General features: G+C 40.9%; 2 protein-coding genes across 4 annotated transcripts in view; one reads left to right on the top strand and one right to left on the bottom strand.

Moving 5' to 3' along the window:
• The window catches only part of NUP88 (nucleoporin 88), a 29,843-nt gene extending 15,612 nt beyond the window's left edge, over positions 1 to 14,231 (top strand). For both annotated transcript variants that reach the window (XM_082443849.1, XM_082443850.1), the window contains exons 9-18: positions 2,326 to 2,424; positions 7,982 to 8,072; positions 10,352 to 10,453; positions 11,923 to 12,081; positions 12,364 to 12,489; positions 12,594 to 12,659; positions 12,796 to 12,876; positions 13,137 to 13,263; positions 13,425 to 13,543; positions 13,977 to 14,231. In XM_082443849.1, coding sequence (XP_082299975.1) covers positions 2,326 to 2,424; positions 7,982 to 8,072; positions 10,352 to 10,453; positions 11,923 to 12,081; positions 12,364 to 12,489; positions 12,594 to 12,659; positions 12,796 to 12,876; positions 13,137 to 13,263; positions 13,425 to 13,543; positions 13,977 to 14,040 — 1,034 coding nt within the window. In that variant the 3' untranslated portion in view covers positions 14,041 to 14,231. The remainder of the gene's footprint in view (positions 1 to 2,325; positions 2,425 to 7,981; positions 8,073 to 10,351; positions 10,454 to 11,922; positions 12,082 to 12,363; positions 12,490 to 12,593; positions 12,660 to 12,795; positions 12,877 to 13,136; positions 13,264 to 13,424; positions 13,544 to 13,976) is intronic.
• Positions 14,232 to 14,473: 242 nt separating this feature from the next.
• The window catches only part of RABEP1 (rabaptin, RAB GTPase binding effector protein 1), a 103,438-nt gene continuing 97,084 nt past the window's right edge, over positions 14,474 to 20,827 (bottom strand). For both annotated transcript variants that reach the window (XM_082443848.1, XM_082443847.1), the window contains 3 exons: positions 19,047 to 19,145; positions 17,963 to 18,079; positions 14,474 to 17,185 (listed from right to left, as the gene is read on the bottom strand). In XM_082443848.1, coding sequence (XP_082299974.1) covers positions 17,084 to 17,185; positions 17,963 to 18,079; positions 19,047 to 19,145 — 318 coding nt within the window. In that variant the 3' untranslated portion in view covers positions 14,474 to 17,083. The remainder of the gene's footprint in view (positions 17,186 to 17,962; positions 18,080 to 19,046; positions 19,146 to 20,827) is intronic.

The raw sequence follows: 20,827 nt of genomic DNA on the forward strand, positions 1-20,827 counted from the left end.
TCAAGTTCTTAAATGTATGCAAACTTTAATAAACTTTAAAAATAACTTTAAAAATAAAATTATACTGGTATTAAGGTATCTCTTTAAAATATCTTTCTTCATTTTCGAACATATTGTTATACCCAGAACCATTTGAATGTTTCCTTTTTATCTTTTTTCCTTTTGCTTTCACTTGCCTGGGTTGGCACCAGATTCTTCTGGCAGCTTGCGTCTGTTCATCTAGGCGCGGACACACTGCTGAGACAGCCAGAGAGTGTGCTCTGTGTGTTGTCCAGACTCAGCGCGGCTCAGCGGAAGGAGTTTGTAACTAGGAGTCTGGAGTGTCCTAGCTTTTCGTTATAGCTCTAACATTAATAGGCTCTGTAGTATCGGACATTTATTCAACTTCTCACATAAAAATAATAGGGATAACATCAGATGATCTCTAAGGTCCCTTCTGACATAAAAATCCTATAATCCTTTTTGCCCCTCAACAGTTTCTCAGAGTCTCCTCTAGGATCTAGTCTTCCTCCCTGTGAAGAATGAGGAACAAAAGCTTACTCAGTGTGGAATAATTGCGTGTACCTTTCATAGTTTTCCTCTCTCCAGTCCAGAGAAAGGGAGTTCAATCTTGTAGCAGCCTGACTTAACCTGCCTACAGTCCTATTAGCCAGTTTGCCTGGGTTTAGTAATAATGGCTTCAACTCTGTACTAAAGTGTAGTCAAGACATTTAAGGGCATAGTAGTCCTTATATAATAAACCAGCAAAGAGGATTCATTGGGCATGTCTAATTGAACAGTGTTTGGAGAGATATAGTCTAAATATTAAGTCTCAGAACTTTGCTTTATATATGAGGAAATTGAGACCTAGTGAGGTAAAGTGACATAAACTAATTGGTTTCCTTATAAAGGTACCTGTTTTTGGGAAATCTTAATTGTAGGCTTTTTTATCTTGATTCTTTGAATAAGAGATAACATTTTCATACGTGAAACTAATAAATTTTTGACTCATTCATATTTGTACTTAAGGCATATTACAATACCTGAAACATACCCAGATTTTTAATGACATAAGTGAATGGCTACCATATAACTTGTCAGGGGTATCTAGCAAATTTCCTACCTCAGTTACTAATGTTGCCTTTTTCATAACAGATTTCTGTCATATCCCAATATTAAGGTTTTTCTTTTGACTTCAGCACCACAGACACATTTTGAAAAGCCATTTTAAACACTGGGAGACCTAATGAGATGATTTGAGCCTTAAATTAAGTCTCAGGTGTGGGCAAATGAAAAGAAACTGTTTAGTACTTTATTGTATTGTTCAGAGAGATGATTACCACGGAGATTGCCAGGAGTTTTTTTTTTTTTTTTTTAACTTTTTATAGCATAATGCTATTTTCCGAGGTGTTATGCAGAACCCCAACATATAAAACAGGTGGAAATAATGTAACATTCACTTTACAACATTTACTTACTATAAAGTCAGCAGTAGGAAAGTGAGGCTGTTAAATAAAAGAAAAATTTGGTTTAGGGGCTTATAGATGACAGTTGCCATCTTAAATCAGCTTTAGTATAGACATTATTTCTGTATCTGGTTTTGGTTGTTTAATGTTTTAAAAATCGTGAGTCACAGAGATAAATATTTATAAATTAAGTATTCAAGAGTTCATCTTTTAGTTTCACGATAGTCTTACTGATAACTAGGGCTCCATGGAAATACAGAAATTTTCATGAAAATTATGTAACAACTGCTCATATTTCTTGGTATCAATATAAATACAAAAATTCTATCTAAAACTTAAACAACTATCTGTAAGTCAACATTATCAAGACAAGTAAAACTTCACATTTTACACCTGACTTACCATCTATGACAGGACTGTTCACTAAGCAGCTGTGCTTAAGTCTTTCTAGTACCTGTGCTATTGGAGTGCAGTAGCTTCAGCAGTTTCATGTAAGTAGATGCATGCAAGCATAGGTTTCCTACAGAACTACAGCCTTTCTTACTCACCATTTTATTTTGAAGAACTGTAAATAAATGCACAGAGGTGGACAGAAAGGCATAAGTGAGTTACCTGACAGCAAATGTTAATGTTTGGTGAACTCTGTATTAATATTTAGAAAATAACGTATTTGAATTGTGTTTGGTAATTATACTTTTAAAATGTATTTGAAAACTGAAGTCAGATTTTTAAATGCCCAAACCCCTGACATAGTGCCACAGTGTGAAGGTCCTGTAGGCCTTGCATCACTTCCATCAACAGATATGTTTGTGGCCTGCTCAGGTGAATTCTCTCAGTTTTCTAATGGCTTCCTTTATATCATTAATGATTCCATTTGCAGATCCCAAGTGTCCCTCAAGATATCACTGTACTCATGAAGCTGGTGTACATAGTGTTGGGCTAACTTGGATTCATAAACTTCAGAAATTTCTTGGATCAGGTGAGTTTTTGCGCTTTTCAGTATGTTTCACAGATTCTGTCAAAAAGTAGTTTGGAACAGAAAAATAATAGAGAAAATAAATGATACCAAAAGATAGTTCTTTGAAAAGATCAACAAAATTGACAAACCTGTAGGTAAACTGACGAAGAAATAAAAAAGACTCAAATTAATTAGAAATGAAAGTGGGGATATTCCTGCTGGCCTTACAGAAATACAAGATTATAAGGATATACCAAGAATAAAAGATTATAAGGGAGTGTCAAGAACAATTGTATGCCAATTAGATAATGCAGATGAAATGGACAGATTCCTAGAAAGACACAAATTACCAAAACTGACTCAGAAAGAAATAGAAAATTTGAATAGACGTATATATAACAAGAGATTGAATCAGTAATCAAAAACTACCCAAAAAGAAAAGTTCAGGATAACATGGCTTCATATTTGAAGCATTAATACCAATTCTTCATAAACTCTTACAAAAAACAGAAAACACTTCCCTGATCACTCTATGAAGATAGTATTACCGTAATACCAAAACCAGACAGGGACATCCAAGAAAGGAAAACTAGAGACGAATATCTCTTATGAATATAGATGTAAAAAATCCTCAACAGAATACTAGCAAACCAAACCCAGCAACATATAAAAATGATTATACACCACTACTAAGTGGGATTTATCCGAGGGATGCGAGATTACTTTAACATTGAGAAATCAATTGATATATCAATATTATACCATATCAATAGAATAAAGGGGAGTTCCCTGGCAGTCCAGTGGTTAGGACTCAGCGCTTTCATTGCCGGGGCCCGGGTTCTCAATCCCTGGGCCGGGAACTAAGATCCTGCCAGCTGCACGGCAGGGCCGTCCCCCCGCCCCACACAAAAAAAATAGAATAAAGGACAAAAACTATATGATCATCTCAACAGACACAGAAAACAGAAAAAGCATTTAGGAAAGTCCAACAGCCTTTCATGTTAAAAACACTAAATAAACTAGTAATAGAAAAGAACTTCCTCAGACTGAAAAAGGGTATCTATGAAAAACCCACAGCTAATACTATACTTAACAGAAAAAGACCAAGTGCTTTCTGTACTAGAATATTGCTGCTGTAGTAAATTACTACAAACTTAGTGTCTTTAAACAACACAGATCTATTACCTTGTAGTTCTGTAGGTTTGAAGTCCTAGAATGATCTCACTGGACAAAGCAGTGCTCCATTCCAGAGGCTCTAAGGGAGAACCCACTGCCTGGCCTTTCCCAGCTTCTGCTGCCTGCCTTTGCGTCTAGTCCCCTTCCTCCGTCTTCAGAGTCGGCAGTGGTGGGACAGAGTTGAATCTTTCTCACCTTGCATAACCCTGACTTTCTCTTCTGCTTTCCTCTTTCACTTTTTTTTTTTTTAATATTTATTTATTTTGGCTATGCCGGGTCTTAGTTGCAGGCACGTGGGATCTTTAGTTGCAGCATGCGGACTTCTTAGTTGCAGCATGCGAACTCTCAGTTGCGGCATGCATGCGGGATCTAGTTCCCAGACCAGGGATCAAACCCAGGCCCCCTGCATTGGGAGCGTGGAGTCTTACCCACTGGACCACCAGGGAAGTCTTTCCTCTTTCACTTTTAAGGAAATTTGTGATAACACTGGGCCCACCCAAATAATCCAGGGTAATCTTCCTATTTCAAAGACATCTGATAGACAACTTTTTTTTTTTTTTAATTTATTTTATTTATTTATTTATTTTTGGCTGCATTGGGTCTTCGTTGCTGCGCGCGGGCTTTCTCTAGTTGCGGCAAGTGGGGGCTACTCTTCGTTGCGGTGCAGGGGCTTCTCATTGCGGTGGCTTCTCTTGTTGCTGAGCATGGGCTCTAGGCGCGCAGTCTTCAGTAGTTGTGGCTCGCAGGCTCTAGAGCGCAGACTCAGTAGTTGTGGCACACGGGCTTAGTTGCTCTGCGGCATGTGGGATCTTCCTGGACCAGGGCTCGAACCTGTGTCCCCTGCATTGGCAGGCAAATTCTTAACCACTGAGCCACCAGGGAAGCCCTGATAGACAACTTTAATTCCATCTGCAATCTTTATTCCCCTTTACCACGTAGTCTAGCATATTCTCCTGGTTCTAGGGATTAAAACACAGACATCTTTGGGGAGTCCATCATTTTGCCTACTCCATTCCACCCTGGGGCCCCTAAACATTCACATCTGACAAAATACATTGTCCCTATAGCCACACAAAGTTCATAATGTCATCTAAAAGTCCTGAGCTCAAAAGTACTGCAATGTCATCATCTAAATCATTTAAATCAGTTATAGTTAGACTCTAAGTATAACCTACCCTGGGGCAAAATTACTCTCTATCTGTGGACCTATGAAACTAGAAAGTAGTTGTCTGCTCCCAGAACGCAATGTGGGGCAGGCATAGGTATCACTTATAGATACTCTAGTTCAAAGGGGGAGAAAATGGAATGGAAAAAGGAACCATAGGTTCCAAGAAATTTAAAAATCTAAATTCCATTGTGTTTCAAGGCCTGGGGATAATCCTCTGGGCTTGTAGCTCTGCCCTCTGAGTAATCCTTCATTTTTCAGGAAAGATAGTATTTGTTTGTAGTTGAGTAGTTTTATTAGCCTGTTTTCTGCCTGTAGAATTTTGAGGGTGGAACAGCCTTCTCTCATCCTCTGACCCTTTCAGTTCAAGCCAGTGGTATTTCTGTGTGTATAAAATTCTCAAGAACTTTTTGGGTCTCCTGTATATATCATGAGGAGTCACTATAGTAGAGGTTCATCCACTGTCTTCCTTATATAATCCCACCTCCATTTTTGGCTTCTGCTGAGACCTGAAGGATCTAAGTCATGCTCTTAATCTCGTCAAAGAGCCTTTTGTGTGACTGAATATTCTGACCTTTTGATCTTTCTGAGGTATTAGCAAAAGACTGAACAGTCACACCAGTGGCTTTTTCTCTAAAACATGTTTCCGGAAGGTGACTCTCTTAATTTTAGCATCTTTTGCCATCCACATAGGCTGTGGGAATTTCCTAGATCATCAAGTCCTTGTTCCATTTTAACAGTTCTTCCCTCAATTATATTTTCCTCACATTTTCCTGTAATCAGCAAGAAGAAATCAGACCACATCTTCAACACTTTGCTTAGAAATGTCTTCAGCTAAATGTCTGATTTAATTGTTATACAAGTTCTGCCTTCCACACTTTCCCCTTAAGATCAGGAACAAAAGGATGTCTGCTCTAGCCACTTCTATTCAACATTATAATGGGGGTTCTAGACAGGGAAATTAGCCAAGAAAATAAAATAAAACGTATCCAGATTAGAAAGGAAGAAGTAAAACTATATTCTCCAATGACACAATCTTTTACATAGTTAATCATTAGGGCCCATTGAAAAACTGTTTAAACTAATAAATGAGTTCAGAGAGGTTGCAGGATACAAGATCAATAAACACATATCAGGTCTATTTCGGTGCACTAGCAGTGAACAATCTAAAAAGAAATTAAGAAAACTATTCCATTTACAATAGCATTAAAATGAATAAAATACTTAGGAATGAATTTAACAAAAGAAATGCAAAACACACTCTTAAAACTACAAAACAGGGAATTCCCTGGCAGTCCAGTGGTTAGGACTCCGTGCTTCCACTGCAGGGGGCACGGGTTCGATCCCTGGTCTGGGAGCTAAGATCCTGCATGCTGCATGGCGTGGCCAATTAATTAATTAATTAAAAGTCAATTTTAAAAAAACAACTATGAAACGTTTAAAGAAATAAGACCCTAAATAAATGAAAAACATCCCACGTGCATGGATCAGAAAACTTAATATTGTTAGATGGCAATACTCCCCAGATTGATATATAAATTCAGTGTAATTCCTAATCAATATCCTAGCTGGCTTCTTTGCAAAAATTGACAAGCTGATCCTAAAATTCATATGGAATTGCAAATGATCTAGAATAGCGAAAACAATCTTGAAAAACAGGAACAAAGTTGGAGGACCCACACTTCCCAGCTTCAAAACTTACGAAGTTATGGTAATCAGGACAGCATGCTATTGGCATAAGGATACACATACAAGTCAATGAATAGAATTGAGAGTCCAGAAATATACCTTTACATTTACAGTAAGTTGGTTTCAACAAGGGTGCCAGAACAATTAAATGGGGGAAAGAATAGTCTTTTCAACAAATGGTGCTGGGACAAGTGTACATCTACATGCAAAAGAAAGAAATTGGACTGTACCTCACACCATACACAAAAATGAACTCAAAATTGATCAAAGACTAAAATATAAGAACTAAAACTATAGAACGCTTAGAAGGAAACACTAAAGGCAACCCACAGAATGGGAGTAAATATTTCCAAATCATGTATCTGATGATGGACTTGTGTCTAGCGTATACAAAGAATTCTTAGAACTCAATAATAGAAGGATAACCCAATGTTTTAAACAGACAAAATATTTTAATAGACATTGTTCCATTGATCATATACAAATAGCTAATAAGCACATGGAAACATGTTCAGTCATGGAAATGAGATACCACAAAACCACAAGATACCACTTCACACCCACTAAGATGGCTAGTATTTAAAAAGACAATTACAAGTGTTGGAAAAATAGGGACACTCATGCACTGCTTATGGAAATGTAAAATGGTGCAGCCACTTTGGGAAGACAGTCTGGCAGTTCCTCAAATGATTCAACATAGAGTTACCATATGACCCAGCAGTTCTACTCCAGAGTGTATACCCAAGAGAAATGAAAACATGTTCATACTTGGATGAAATTTCTAAACGAATGTTCATAGCAGCATTATTCATAATAGCCAAACAGCCAAGTGTCCATCAACTGATGATTAGATAAATGAAACGTGGTATGGCCATACAATGGAATATTATTCAACAACAGAAAGAGGAGGTGCTGATAACTGCTCCAACATGGATGAACCTTGAAAACATGATGCTAAGTGAAAGAAGCCAGTCACAGATAACTACATGCTGTGTGATTCCATTTATATAAAGTATCCAGAACAGGCGAATCCACAGCGACAGAAAGTAGACTAGTGGTTGTTGCATAGGTCTGGGGCAATTGGCAGAAACTAGGAAGCGATTGCCAATGGGTATCATGGGGGTTTCTTTTTGGGTAACGAAAATATTCTAAATTTTTTGTGGTGATGGTTGTATAATTCTCTTAATATACTAAAAACCCAGTCAATGGTACAGTTTAAATGGTTGAGTTGTGTGGTATTGTGAATTACGTTTCAAAAAGCTGTTATAAAAATAAAATTGGTGTGGGTGAGGAAGAGAATGGAAGGGATTGATTTCTGGGATTGTTCTCCTGAATGAAACATTTCTGCATTTCTGACCAAGGAAAATCCACTTTCCTTCTTGAGGCAGAAATCTAGACCCCTGTGGTAAGGAGATTTCTATGTCAGAGAGGCATAGCCTCTAAGAAGCAGTGGTCTGAGACAAGAACTTAACTGCATTTAACTAATACCGTCAGCATTTTAATTTGGAGACTTTTGTTATTTAACTTACATATTGTGTTCTTTTGTAGACGAAGAAGATAAGGACAGTTTACAGGAACTAGCTACAGAACAGAAATGCTTTGTAGAACACATTCTTTGTACGAAGCCATTGCCATGCAGGTAAGGACTTTCTCTCCCTTCTAAACAGAGATAACAATTGTTGTTTCAGTAATTCAGGTATATATGTATATTACACTCCCATGCAGACATGATACTTCACCCCAAGGGTGTCTGTGCATCAGAAGCTCTCCTCTGCCCACAGCCATTCCACATTTTGTGTCCTCTGTCTGGGAGGTATATCCCCAGTCATAACCCCAGTCAGTCTTCACTTGCTGATTCTTTTCTGATCTTAATGTCAGTTCATAAGAGGGTTCCCTTGATTTCCCAGAACCCCTTTGGGTTCTCCTATTATTCTTTTTCTTTGTAGCACATACTTAAATTGATATTTTTGTTTGTTTAATGTCTGTCACCACTACTAGAATATAAATGTTTCACGAAGGCAGAGACCATGTCTGTCTGTTTCATACTTTATATCGTCACCTCACGTCTGTACACTCAGTGTCTGACAGGGTGCCTAGTAGATACTCAGTAAATATTTGATGAATAGAGTAAAGGGAAATATCTAGAGTGACTCCCAGGTTTCTACCCGGGATAACGGTAGATGCGGTACCCTTCAGAAAAATTGGACATAGGAGAAAGTGGATGTGGGAAGACTCAAGATGGGTTAATGGGGGCACTTGGAGTCTTCTGTTCCAAAGGACATCCAAGTGGAGGAGCCCAGTAGGCAGTTAGACACGTAGGTCTGGAGCTGGGGGTGGTCTGGGCTAGGACAGTATGGATGTGGGAATTGTCAGCATTGGAGCCAGGACTCTGGTGAAGGTTCCCCAGGAAAGGGCCTCGAGTGAGTAGAGGACACCTGAGTGGAGAGTCGTGAGCAACACTTTCTTACAAGCAGTGAGTGGAGGATGAGGAGCCCAGCCCAGGAAGGAAACTTGAGTAAAAGGCGGCCAGAGAGACTGAAGGAGAACCCGGGGAAAGGGTGCCAGGGAGGAGGAGGTTTCAAAGAGGAGGCAGGGGAGCAGCATCAAATAAGTACGGCCGAGCGGTGAAGAGCGGTGAAGTGTCCAGATCTGGCAACGTGGGCGTTCATCGAGAACCACGCAGAAACGCTTTTGTGGGTGGGAGCGGATAGCACAGGTGAAAAGTGAATGGGGAAAATAGATAATAAAATCTCATTTATAATATATACATATATATAATATATACCTTTCAAAAACAGGTAAAACTGTATTGCTTAGGAATGAATACATACATAGATAGGAAAGCTATAGAGCAAAAGGAGAACATGAGTATCATACAAATCAAGTGGAAGGTTGTGATCAGGAGGCTCACACGGGAAGGTCTCAGGCCCCTGTAGTGTTGTAATTCTTGGCGTGGACAGTGGTCACAGAGTGTATATATGCACTCTTCTGTATGTAGATTTCACACTAGAAGTGCAGAAGAAAAATTTTTTCTAACCTCCCAGACTCTCCCTCACCACATTCCCCTCCCCTGCAAAAAAAGGCCAATGAGAGATGTGGAAGGAGAAATACTACTGCAGGCTACTGCGAAAGACTGCTGGCTCTGAAGGGAAAGGAAGAGGGAGTAGGTTAAGGAGAGCTTGAAACTACAGTGGAGAGTGTTTTGAATGGAAGCGATGTCAGCTTGTTTATAAGCTGAGGGTAAACGGACAGTAGGGAGATTCTGTGGTTGCAGAGCTGACGGAGCAAATCTCAGAAGAGGCGAGAGGAGACGGCGTCAACAGTCTGGGCAGAAGTGAGCCGTGGGGGGGGCGGTGAGCGCGTTGGCAGGAAAGACAGTTCCTGTCTGAGGCCCCGTTTTCACTTTCTTCAGTGAAGTAGAACCAAGACTGAGAGGGAGCCGCGTGCTGTGCACAGTAAATTAAGTCCTGTGACATAGATGCTGGCCTGCATTGAATTTTTAAGGTGAGAAAGACACTATTCAGTCAACAGTTTCTGAGCACCTAATCTGGGTTGGGCGCTCGGCTAGGCATGCAGAGGTAGCTGGAGCTTACGTGCGAGTTGGGAGAAAGACACATAAAGAACTGGCTTCATCGTATCGTGGTAACTGCCGAGATTACAGTGAGCACCATGAGGCTGTGGGTTCCTGAGTGACCTGTAAGCGACGTCTGGCTGCTGAGTGACAGCTTGATTCAGACCGATCAGAGCTGTAAGTAATACAGGTTTCCAAGTCACCACCCCTGAGGTTACTGCACTGATACCATGTCCCACCCAACTGTCAGCCCAGCCCTGAGAGGGCCACAAACCTCAGCCGTATCGTTGCCTTTGGATCCACTGCTTTTGCCGTCTTGTAGTTTAACTCTGGCTGTGTTCTTTCAGGCAGCCAGCTCCGATTCGAGGGTTCTGGATTGTCCCTGACATGCTGGGGCCTACGATGATCTGCATCACCAGTAACTACGAATGCGTCGTAAGGCCTTTACTGTACGTCCCACTTTGTATTCCCACACAGCTCTCGTTAATTCTGCAAAATCTAAGCTGGGAAGATGTCCTTAGTAACCGGACTGAAGATACACGGTTTATGCTTTGGCTTCTGACTTGAGGGTTGGAGGGGTGGTTATTTCTGTTGCTCCTGCCATCTCTGTAAGGATTTATTTTAGGCATAATTTCTGGCATCTCCTTTAGCTAGCGGAGAGTTAAGAGCTTTACCCAAGTGTGGAAAGAATACTAAAATACTGAACTCCATCATTAATACGAGTTAGATTTAATGATTTTTTTAACCACGCCACGTGGCATGCGGGATCTTAGCTCCCGGACCAGGGATCGAACCCTCGCCCCCTGCAGTGGAAGCGCAGAGTCTTAACCACTGGACTGCCAGGGAGGTCCCTGATTTAATGATTTTAAACGTTATGTGCCAGGCTCAGAAGTAAGCCTCCGGCAATCAGAGCAACCCTGCGCTAAGGACAGCACCGTTATCCTCATCTTGTAGAGGAGGGATCAGGGACAGAGAGGTTATGTACATGCCAGAGTCACAGGGAGCACGTAGAACTGGGCTGCAAAGACCGGGCTTTCTGACTTCAAAGTCCAGTTTCTCCATCTCTGCCAGCCTCATAAAGACATCACAGAATATGTAGACTCTGGAAGAAAGGTGGTATATAGCTGAACTCATAACCCTTGTTCCCCTTAAGGAACCCATATTAAGCTATAAGTACCGTTTTCAACAGCTCTGGAAGGTCATTCTGAGTTTTATAAATGCAGGAATAGGAGTCTCTAACAAGCCACTGGAGTACTGGAACACTAGACCCCTTTCCCCCCAGTGTCTTGGTGTCATTTGAAAGCATGTGCTTCTAGGTATTGACATAGTTCAAAACACTGGCATTAATTTACTCTCCTTAGAAGAATTTCCATACTCTTTGAGAAGTGACATCATTTGGAAAAGAAAATAATTCACTATCAATTTTGTGATATTTACACTACAAGAGACTAAAAACTAGCAAGACTGAACAAAAGTAATAAAATCACTACAAAAAACTGCCTTTTTGCCTGTTGCCTCAGCATGTTTTTAAAATCCTACCCTACCTTTAGTAAAGTAAGACCTAGTCATACTAGGATACTTCAGAATAAAAACATGAATCCCAAAGGGGAAAAAAACTCCTGAATATTAGTTACCTAGATACCTTCAAATCATGTTTCTGCCAACTCTCTGAAATACAAGTTGTCTATGAAGTAATGTTATTAACAAACTCCCAGATGTGAATTATTGCAAAGTAAGTCATTGGCCATGCTGTTAAAGTTTGCAATCTTTCAAGCTTTCTGAAATTGCCATTGAGAGTGTTTGTAACACTTTATAGTTTCTTATATCCTCAGAATTCTGGATGAATGTGATTTAGGTTTTCCTATACTTACAGCAAGTCACTCCATGGTAAATTTTATTTTATTTTTTTATTTTGCAGAAGCACAGTCCATCCAGCGTCTCCTCCCCTGCTTTGTACCCGAGACGATGTTGAAGTGGCACAGTCTCCCCTCCGTATTCTGGCTGAAACCCCGGATTCCTTTGAAAAACATATTAGAAGCATTCTGCAACGTAGTGTTGCAAACCCAGCATTTTTAAAGTATGTAATTTAGGGCGTATCCATTTTAAAAACTGGCTCCCTTCTCTGTTTTGTAATAACTCTTCAGCCTGTCCTCAGCTATTTCTTTTCATATACTTTTTACTATGTTGGAGTTGGAAGAAACACAGGGCATATTTAATCAGCTAGTGAGAACAGAGAGAGAATACATAGATATGGAGGCATCTGAGAAAGATAAACAGGAAGTGTAAAAAGACGTGAGTCTGTCTTCAGTTGTTTTACTCAGCTAAGCAAAGCAATGACAGAAATTTTTTTTTTTTTAAGATCATCTGAAAAAGATACGGCTCCTCCTCCCGAAGAATGCCTTCAGCTCATCAGCAGAGCCACCCAGGTGTTCAGAGAACAGTACATTCTTAAACAGGACCTGGCAAAGGAGGAGATTCAGCGGAGGTAGGATGGCCTCTGTTCACATACCAGTCGGTCCCTGGCTGGTGGCTGACACTGTATAATGGCCTAGACCTGGCTTTTGATTAAATTTCTTTTTGTTCTTGAAGGGTCAAATTGTTATGTGACCAAAAAAAGAAACAACTAGAAGATCTCAATTATTGTCGAGAGGAGAGGTAAGTGCCAAGACAAGGGAGAAAAAAAATAGTTCAGCTAGACTGGAACCGTGTCTCACCCTAAGATACTGAACCACATTAGTTGGCTTCACCATCAAGGTGCACCCCTAGAGACTCTTGCTTTTTATGCCATTAGGAAAAGTCTGCGGGAAATGGCCGAGCGCTTAGCTGACAAATATGAGGAAGCCAAGGAAAAACAAGAAGATATCATGACCAGGTCAGTGGGCTGTGTAATTGTATAACATTCAGTTCCCTACTCAGGTCAGGTACTACTAGTGTTATTAAGTTCTCGGGTGCTAGATACTCCCTCTGAGGTGTATTCTACGGAAGACAGTGCAGCGATGCTTTCCCCAAACCCGTGCTGTGGAGGCCTCCTTCACAGACACCAGATTCCTAAATTAGGAGCTTTAGTTAGGATTGTGTTCCTCCTAAGGAGCCGAGATCTTAAGCTGAGATGTTTGCTTACCTCTTCTACAGGATGAAAAAAGTACTTCACAGTTTTCACTCTCAGCTCCCAGTTCTCTCTGACAGTGAGAGAGACATGAAGAAAGAATTACAGCTGATACCTGATCAACTTCGACATTTGGGCAACGCCATCAAACAGGTAGGAATGGGTACAAGGTGGCTACCTTTGGTACTTCTTAAAGTGTTCCTTCTACAGAAAATAATTTTATAAAATGTAAAAAAAGAATAGACTAAAATAGATACTATGAAAACGTACAGCAAACCATAGCTGAAGTGTCTGTGTTCTGTTTGATACTTAAGGTTACTATGAAAAAAGACTATCAACAACGAAAGATGGAAAAGGTACTAAGTCCTCAAAAGCCCACCATTACTCTCAGCGCCTACCAGCGAAAATGCATTCAGTCCATCCTGAAGGAGGAGTAAGTACCAATCAGCTATTAGTGCGAGGTAGTTTTTTCTTTGCAAAATGCCAAAATCAACCTTTCTTTGCCCAGATAAGACCACTTGACATTTGTGGGTCAAGTAATTACCAGGACTTGACGGTGATAGATATGGACTTAATAGATGAGTATAGTGAGAGGGTCAAAAAGGATGTCTTTCTTTATAATTTTGTTGTGTGGTCAAGGTATTCCCCAGTGAATATGTTCAAAAATATTTCCAGCAGTTCCACTACTATATTTGCTGCCGCTAGCCTTAAATGAATTACCATTACTATCCATCTGAAACCTTTAGCCGTTAATTCTAGCAGAGCACTTCTAAGATACTTCAGTATTACTAAGTTCTTACGAATCAATATTAATGGTTTATTCATTTGTTGTATTACCCAAAGTGAGTAACTTTATGATTTTACAGGGGTGAGCACATAAGAGAAATGGTGAAGCAAATTAACGATATCCGAAATCATGTAAACTTCTGACACCACCAGGAACAGATTCACACCTGAAATTAACACAAGTGAAGGCTTAAACTCATTGTAAAACGAACAGGTAGCGTTATCTAATTTATAAAGAGGCATTTTAAAGGATGAACTTTGGTGTGGTTGTTCATCACTTTTTATACTTTACTTGTTTTATAATTAATTATTGAATAAATGCTTTTATTTAAAAATTGGATTGTGGTTTATATACAAGCTCAAGTATATGATTGTATTCAGCAAGGGCCTAGGATTTAAAAGAAAAAAAAAAAGTGCCCAAGACTTTCAGCTGCACACTGCCAGACCTCCATGAACCCTACTGAGTTTTCTTGATATTTGAACAAGAATAAAAGCTGCATTTTAACGTAGCAGCACCAGAAATATGACTCTGAAGAGGGACAGAACCCTAGAACTCAAAGGAAAAGGCCACACAGTATACTAGACAGCAGCTTTTTTAATTTGAACACTTTCTTAAGGACACACCTTCAGTACAGTTAACAAATGGTTATACCTGAAACCTGCTCAGAGCAGAACTCGGTATCCACAATTGCAAGGCCACTGCTGGCTCACTTCCTCGACAGGCAGTATTTCCTTTCAGAGCTGAGGTCAGCTGTGCTCTGTGTCCCAATACATGTCACTGAGTGGGTATGAGGTGCACATGTAGGATCTCAAATGGAGAAACAAATAGCTTGGTATACAGTATATGATTTTGTCTTTTAGCATTAGGTAATATTTTTATACCTGCCAATGAGTTCTGAAAGGTAATACTGTACCTGCCTAGAAATGGCTGAGTGACTGCCAATTAAAAGCCACATACATGGTAAGGTGGTAGGTTACAGGTAAGAGGTAAATCAGGTTAGACATGCGTGAGAACACGTGTACACAGACTGAATACAAGTGCAGGAACACTCGTGAAACCCAGCTGACCTTTTCTTTTGTCTTGAAGGGCTAAACACTACCTTCTAAATCAGTTTCCCATTTATAAAGAAAACCCAGTTTAAAGAAGTGTTTCATACCAGAAGTAGAGATTGTTAATAAAACCTAGTCTCAGTTTGGGTTTTTCTAGCATATTTTTCTCAAATTCCAACAATTTGCATCTGCCACTGTAGAGAGTGCTAACAGTTTCCTAATCATGAATTTTATGGGCCCAGGACCGTCTTACGGAGAAAAACATCAGCATCAGCAAGGTACCCAGTCTCAGCCAAGCAGTTCCTGGGAGTTGTAGTTCAGTTCGTTCCGGAAGGTTATGAATTATCCATCTTGATTTATGGTGCCAATTTTAATAATCTGAAACAAATTAGCTTGGAGTTTATCCAAGGGACTAGTCTGACACTTATGTAATTTAAAGTGATTGTATTTTTGGAATTAATAAAATTCCCTGTAACTCAATCAGGATACATGTTTCCTTTAAAGGAAACAGAGTAGTACTTTATACAAAGGGACTTTAAACCAACTAAAATAATGTTTCATGCATGCAAGCCTACAGCACTATTTCCATAATTAGTGTTTACTTTCAAAATTCATAATCATGAATGTAAGACTACAGCAATAGCCCAAGGAATGAGGTATGTAGGCCTTACCTTGTCCTGTCCTATGGAAGACAGAAATAAAGATCTTTAGGGCTAGTCCATTATGACTTCATTTATAACAAAGACAATTCAAGTTGTAGCTTTATGTGAGCCAAACAATCTACTCAATCCACTTAATTTCCATATGGTTCCTTCAAGTACTCTGCCATTACACAACACCAATCACAAAAATTTGAAAACAACAGTTTTACTTTGGAACCATTGGTATGATGAATCGCACAGTGTAGTCTTCCACTGGCTAACAGTACTGCAGGTAAACAGTGAATATAAATCCATCCTTGTGCTTTCTGCAACACTTCATAAGGCTACGGCAAAGACAACCTGTTCATTGAAGCTTTATCCACACAGGAACGGAATCTAACCTCATAGAAATGACAAAGCAGATTTCCAAACTGATCAACTAACTGGGTTTTCCCCAACTTCACCACAAGCATTATCACACTCCAGGTCTAAAATATAAAAGAAAAGTACAAAATAGGGATCTGCCAAACCTAGTTATCACCATTTTTGTATTTGACACTTTTGAAACAAGTACGTACTCAGGCCCACTGACTCGAGTTGAAAATAAAATAAGCAGCAGACTTATAAATTTATACTAGATGTTGTCAGACATAGCTTGTTTTATTAATATTTTTTTCCACTGATCCAATAACTAAACTAAAACAGTTTTCAAAAGAGTAGATGGTGCCAGTTCAGCTTGACCCTGGTACCTGTGAGTCCACGAAACTTACCCAGGTAGCAGGAAAAGTGCTTCCAAACAGTTTCTTGTGCTTTTCCTTTAACCTCAACTTCCAATACATATAGCCCCAGCCAAGTTTGCAAATCCTCATAATTAGTTCAGTTCCAATTCAATTGAATTGGTTGTCTGCCACCGTCTTATGGTTCTCAGGCAAGTTTCAGTAGCATTTAAGGTCCTCCAATGCAAGATAAAATGGTTAAAAAAAAAATACACTGAGCTAGGAAATACAGTCACTAGCCAGTGGGCTGCTCTCAAACTTCATATTTTAATATAAAATATTCATACGGCATACTCCACCTCTGTCTGCTAGCTGAATACTGTTACTGATGAACTCTAGACAACAGAAACAAATTCTCTCTTCCAACAGCTATGAACAGGAAATGCCATTTCAAACACTACTGGGACGGTGCTGTAGGGCAGGGAAATGTTGACTAAAGCAGGCAAGGAAACAGCACTTCCTCCATCACCAAATCTGACCCCACACTCACTGGAATCAGGTCTGGAGTCTGGTTCCCAGTTGAAAGGTCTTTTCTGCCGCAAATTACCCTGGCTGTTTGCTGCTCCCGTGCTGCACAGTCTGCCCACTAGAATTAAGCATTTCTCCAGTCTTCCTTTTTCTGTGTGTGACTTCTTCAGTTAAGAGTTAAATAATAATTAATGTTGCTCTAAAGATGAGTTAAAAACCCAAAGTGCAGGCTAGAGTCCTGCCATGAGGGTGTCATGTCTCAGGGAGCTGGTTAATGTCTGTCAGTTTGGTATCGTTCAGAATTGCCCGGATTCTCTCCAAGGAGTCTGCTTGCCGGATCCGCTCTAATTGCACCTAGAGAAATAATGCAGCGAGGTAAGTGCAGACGGCTCCTGCCTAGACCTTCTGGTTCACTCTGGCTGGTTTAGCTGAGATGGAGATTAACTCACCAGAGACTAGTCACTTCAAAGGAAAGAGGCAGCAAGAACAATTAAATTCAAAAAACAATTCTCAAAAGTTGCTGTGTAACAGACCCAGTATAAGGTGCTGGGACTATGGAGATGAATGAGACCTGATCCTTGACCTCTGAGAACCCACAGTTCAGTTGGGGGAAAAGAACAAGCTTATATGGAGTTTTAGCACAATATACTAAATGTCACTATACCAGCCTGCGGACCTAGAGAGGGTTCCACAGGGAGGACAAAGCTAAGCAGGGCCCTGGAAGAAAGGAGCAAGGGGGCCATGCTTCCAGAGGGAACACATGCTGTGGGCAAGGAACCACAAGTAGTTTTTAAAAATTAGAACATAGAATATAAAATGTAAGGCAGAGAGATGGACAAAACGCAGGGATAGGCCTGGCTGGGAAGAGTCTTACATGCTATGCTAAGGACTTTATATTTTACCCTTAAGGGCCAGCAAGGAAGAGGAAAAGGGGAAGAAAGGGGGACAAGTCTGAGGTATAAACCAGGTTTCCAGCTTAAATGACCAGGAGCTGGGGCAGGGGCAGCCATAATTTCTAATCCTCTAGCTATTGTCAGTGGGCCAGTCAGGGATTAGCAAATTCTCCTGGGTAACAAGAACCCCAAAAGTGCCTCCTCAGTGTTCTGTCTAGGGGTTCCCCAAATGCCTCACCTGAAGGGTCTGAGAAAGCTTTACAAAGTCTCTCTGGACTTGTTCACTGACATCTAGTTCTGTCTGCAACCTCTGAGCTTTGTTCTTCTCTTCAAACATTAGTTGTTCAACAGTAACCTAAAAAAATACAAGTTTTGAATGAGGATTAATGCTGGAGAGCCATAGGTCAAATCACTCAGGAAGTCTAGGCACTTGTCGTCTCCTACTACTAGAGAGGAAAGGTGGGTGCCCATCACATTCCTGTATCCTGTGAGTCTCCCTTTGTCTCTGTCTTTACAGGGCAAGGGTGCACATTGCCTAAGCTACTTGCTCTAGGTCCTAAAATGAACTGAGTATGAGAGCCAAATTAAAAATGAATCAAAGTGCTGCGCTCCACCCCTCACCCCCAGCAGCCTGGTGACAATGATTAATCATCAAAAAGCAGCTGCCGTAAGATCAGTAGCTGTCATAGCAACAGGACAGGATCTTTAGGGATTTCCTCTGACAACCACAGCAGTCAAGCATCTGCCAGGAAAATTCTCAATGAATATGCCTTAGGCAGCCCCAGCTATCCCCAGTCTTCCTTACAGGGAAACTCTTCAGCAGGACTCCCTGTGTGGGAGCCTTTCTAAAAACAGGACTATTAACACATACACAACATTTTTACACTTAAAGGTTAGATCACAGCCCACCAAAACCAAACTTCCCCCACAGTTAGCCCCATGCACTTTTATTCTAACAGGACTAATCAGAATTTAGGCAGCAAATATGGTTCAGTGCAATATTTCATAAATCAGTCAAATGGAATGACACTTCCAAAGCAGTGCTTCTGGCTATGGCAGTGCCAAGTTTGGTTCGTGGCCTTTAGCTCAATGCCTAAAAAGCCAGTTAAGCCTGTGACACAGACCTCCAGAGCTGGCAGTGTGCACATCTGACCCAACTCTGAAGAGATAAAGTCATTCCATTTTCTTTCTGCGAGTGGAGAGTCTTGCCAACTTTCAGAAGGTGGCACTATTCAAAGCAGCAGGGTTTTTTTTTTTAAACAGTGAAGATGTGATTCTACATTCTTCACACTTTTTTATGAAACTACCAACAAAAATGTCACCTTAGCAGCAGTTTCTTTCTTTAACTGTTCTTCCAAAGTGATCTTCATCTCCTGAAGGCTCTCAAGCTGTTGAGACTTCTCTCTTAATGTGGACTCCAACTGTGAAATTAAAAAGGGAAAAGCTGAAACACACAGAAACTCCCTACAGGTCACAGCACACCTGCCTGGAGGGGCCTGCAGCCTGGAGAAACGCACCCAAGCTCGCATCCTCCTAGGCCCTGGATACTGGCTATGCTTGGAATGCTCTTCTTACCCTTTGACATCTGTGGATCTTCTATTGATTCTTCAAGACCTATTCTTTCTCTTATTAAACGTTTATTAGGCACCTCCTATGTTCTAAGGCCTGGGGATGGAAAAATCAGGAGAGACAGACATGTAAGTTAACTATGCCATGTGAACATGGATGAAGCAGCACTTAATTCTGCCAGAAAAGTTGGGAAGGGCTTCCTTGAAGAGATGACATCTGACCCTTAAAGGGTGGTAAGGGGGAGAAGGTGGAGAGAGATACTCCAAAAAGAGGAAGTTGACGTATAAAAAAATGAGTTAAAGAACTGAGGTGAGCTCTTGCTACATTACAGCACAGAGTGCTGGGGCCCTGGAGGTGAAGGCCAGAAAGGCAGTGGTGAGGCATGAGATCCCAGCTGGGCTAAGGAATATAGATAAAGGGAACTACAGAAGGGTTTTAAACCAGACTGGCTCACAGTCAAGTTTATAATCACCTTGGTTTCAATATGAAAATGAAACCTGAAGAGGATAAATTTTGGAGGCAGGGAAAGAAGTCAGGCTGTTACAATGAGCCAGGTGAGCACTGAAGTTGACCCAAACAGTGGCAGAGGGAGTGGGAAAGATGGGACACGTTGGAACACTGGCGACTTTTGCCAGTGTAACCTGATAGCACAGTGGGAGCCAAAGCCAGATTGTAGTGGGCTGAGGAGTGACTGGGAGGTCGGGCAGTGGAGATGACTCTTTCAAGAACTCTGGGTATAAAAGGAAGAAGAAGGACTGGTAGCTGGAGAAAGAAGTACAATCCAAAGAGAAACTTTTCCCCTCTTACCGGGAGACCTCTGAGATTGGTTATGCATAATGGAAAAGACAAAGAGGTAGAAGTTCAAGGCCCATACTGGAAGGGGAAGATGGAGAGGATGCCAGGAAAAGATGTGAGGGACTCAGTCAAAGCACATGTGCAATGACAGAAGACTAGTCAGAAACAGGTCATCCTTTCCTCTGAAGAAGCAAGAAAGAGAAGGCTGGGAAGAAAAATAAGAGAACATGTAACTGAGGAGCCAAGAAGCTGAAGGTAGGTCCTGCTTATGACAGGAGTACAAGGCCATCACGTGCCATCATGAGGAGGTGAGGTGAGTGGTGACTGAAACATCCACCGTGAGGAATGGAAAGGAGCAACTAAAAGCAAATGAAAGGCTACGGAGCAGCACCTGGCAGCAGGAGCACGCAGTGTTACTCATTCCAGTGGAACCAGCAGCTGGGGGCAGAGGCACAGAAGGCGGACACCAGGACTAATCCAGGGTTAGGCGGTATCAAGTGAGGGCAGCACAAGAACAAGCAATCAGGGGGCTTGCAGGCGTTAGTGGGAGACGAGCTGAAGAGGCAAGCCATGTCAGGTGCAGCTTAGAAGGAAAGAAAGCAAAGCCGTGAAGAAGTTGCTAAAACCAACAGAAAAGGAAAAATTTAAGGAACTGAAGGTCTGAATGAGGTACTCAGACAGATGAACCTATGGGATTAAGGGCTGGAAAGATGGTAGACAGGGGTCAGGGGCATGAGCC

This window comes from Balaenoptera physalus (genome assembly GCF_965194825.1).
Source record: "Balaenoptera physalus genome assembly, chromosome: 20".
In the NCBI taxonomy this organism is placed as follows: Eukaryota; Metazoa; Chordata; class Mammalia; order Artiodactyla; family Balaenopteridae; genus Balaenoptera; species Balaenoptera physalus.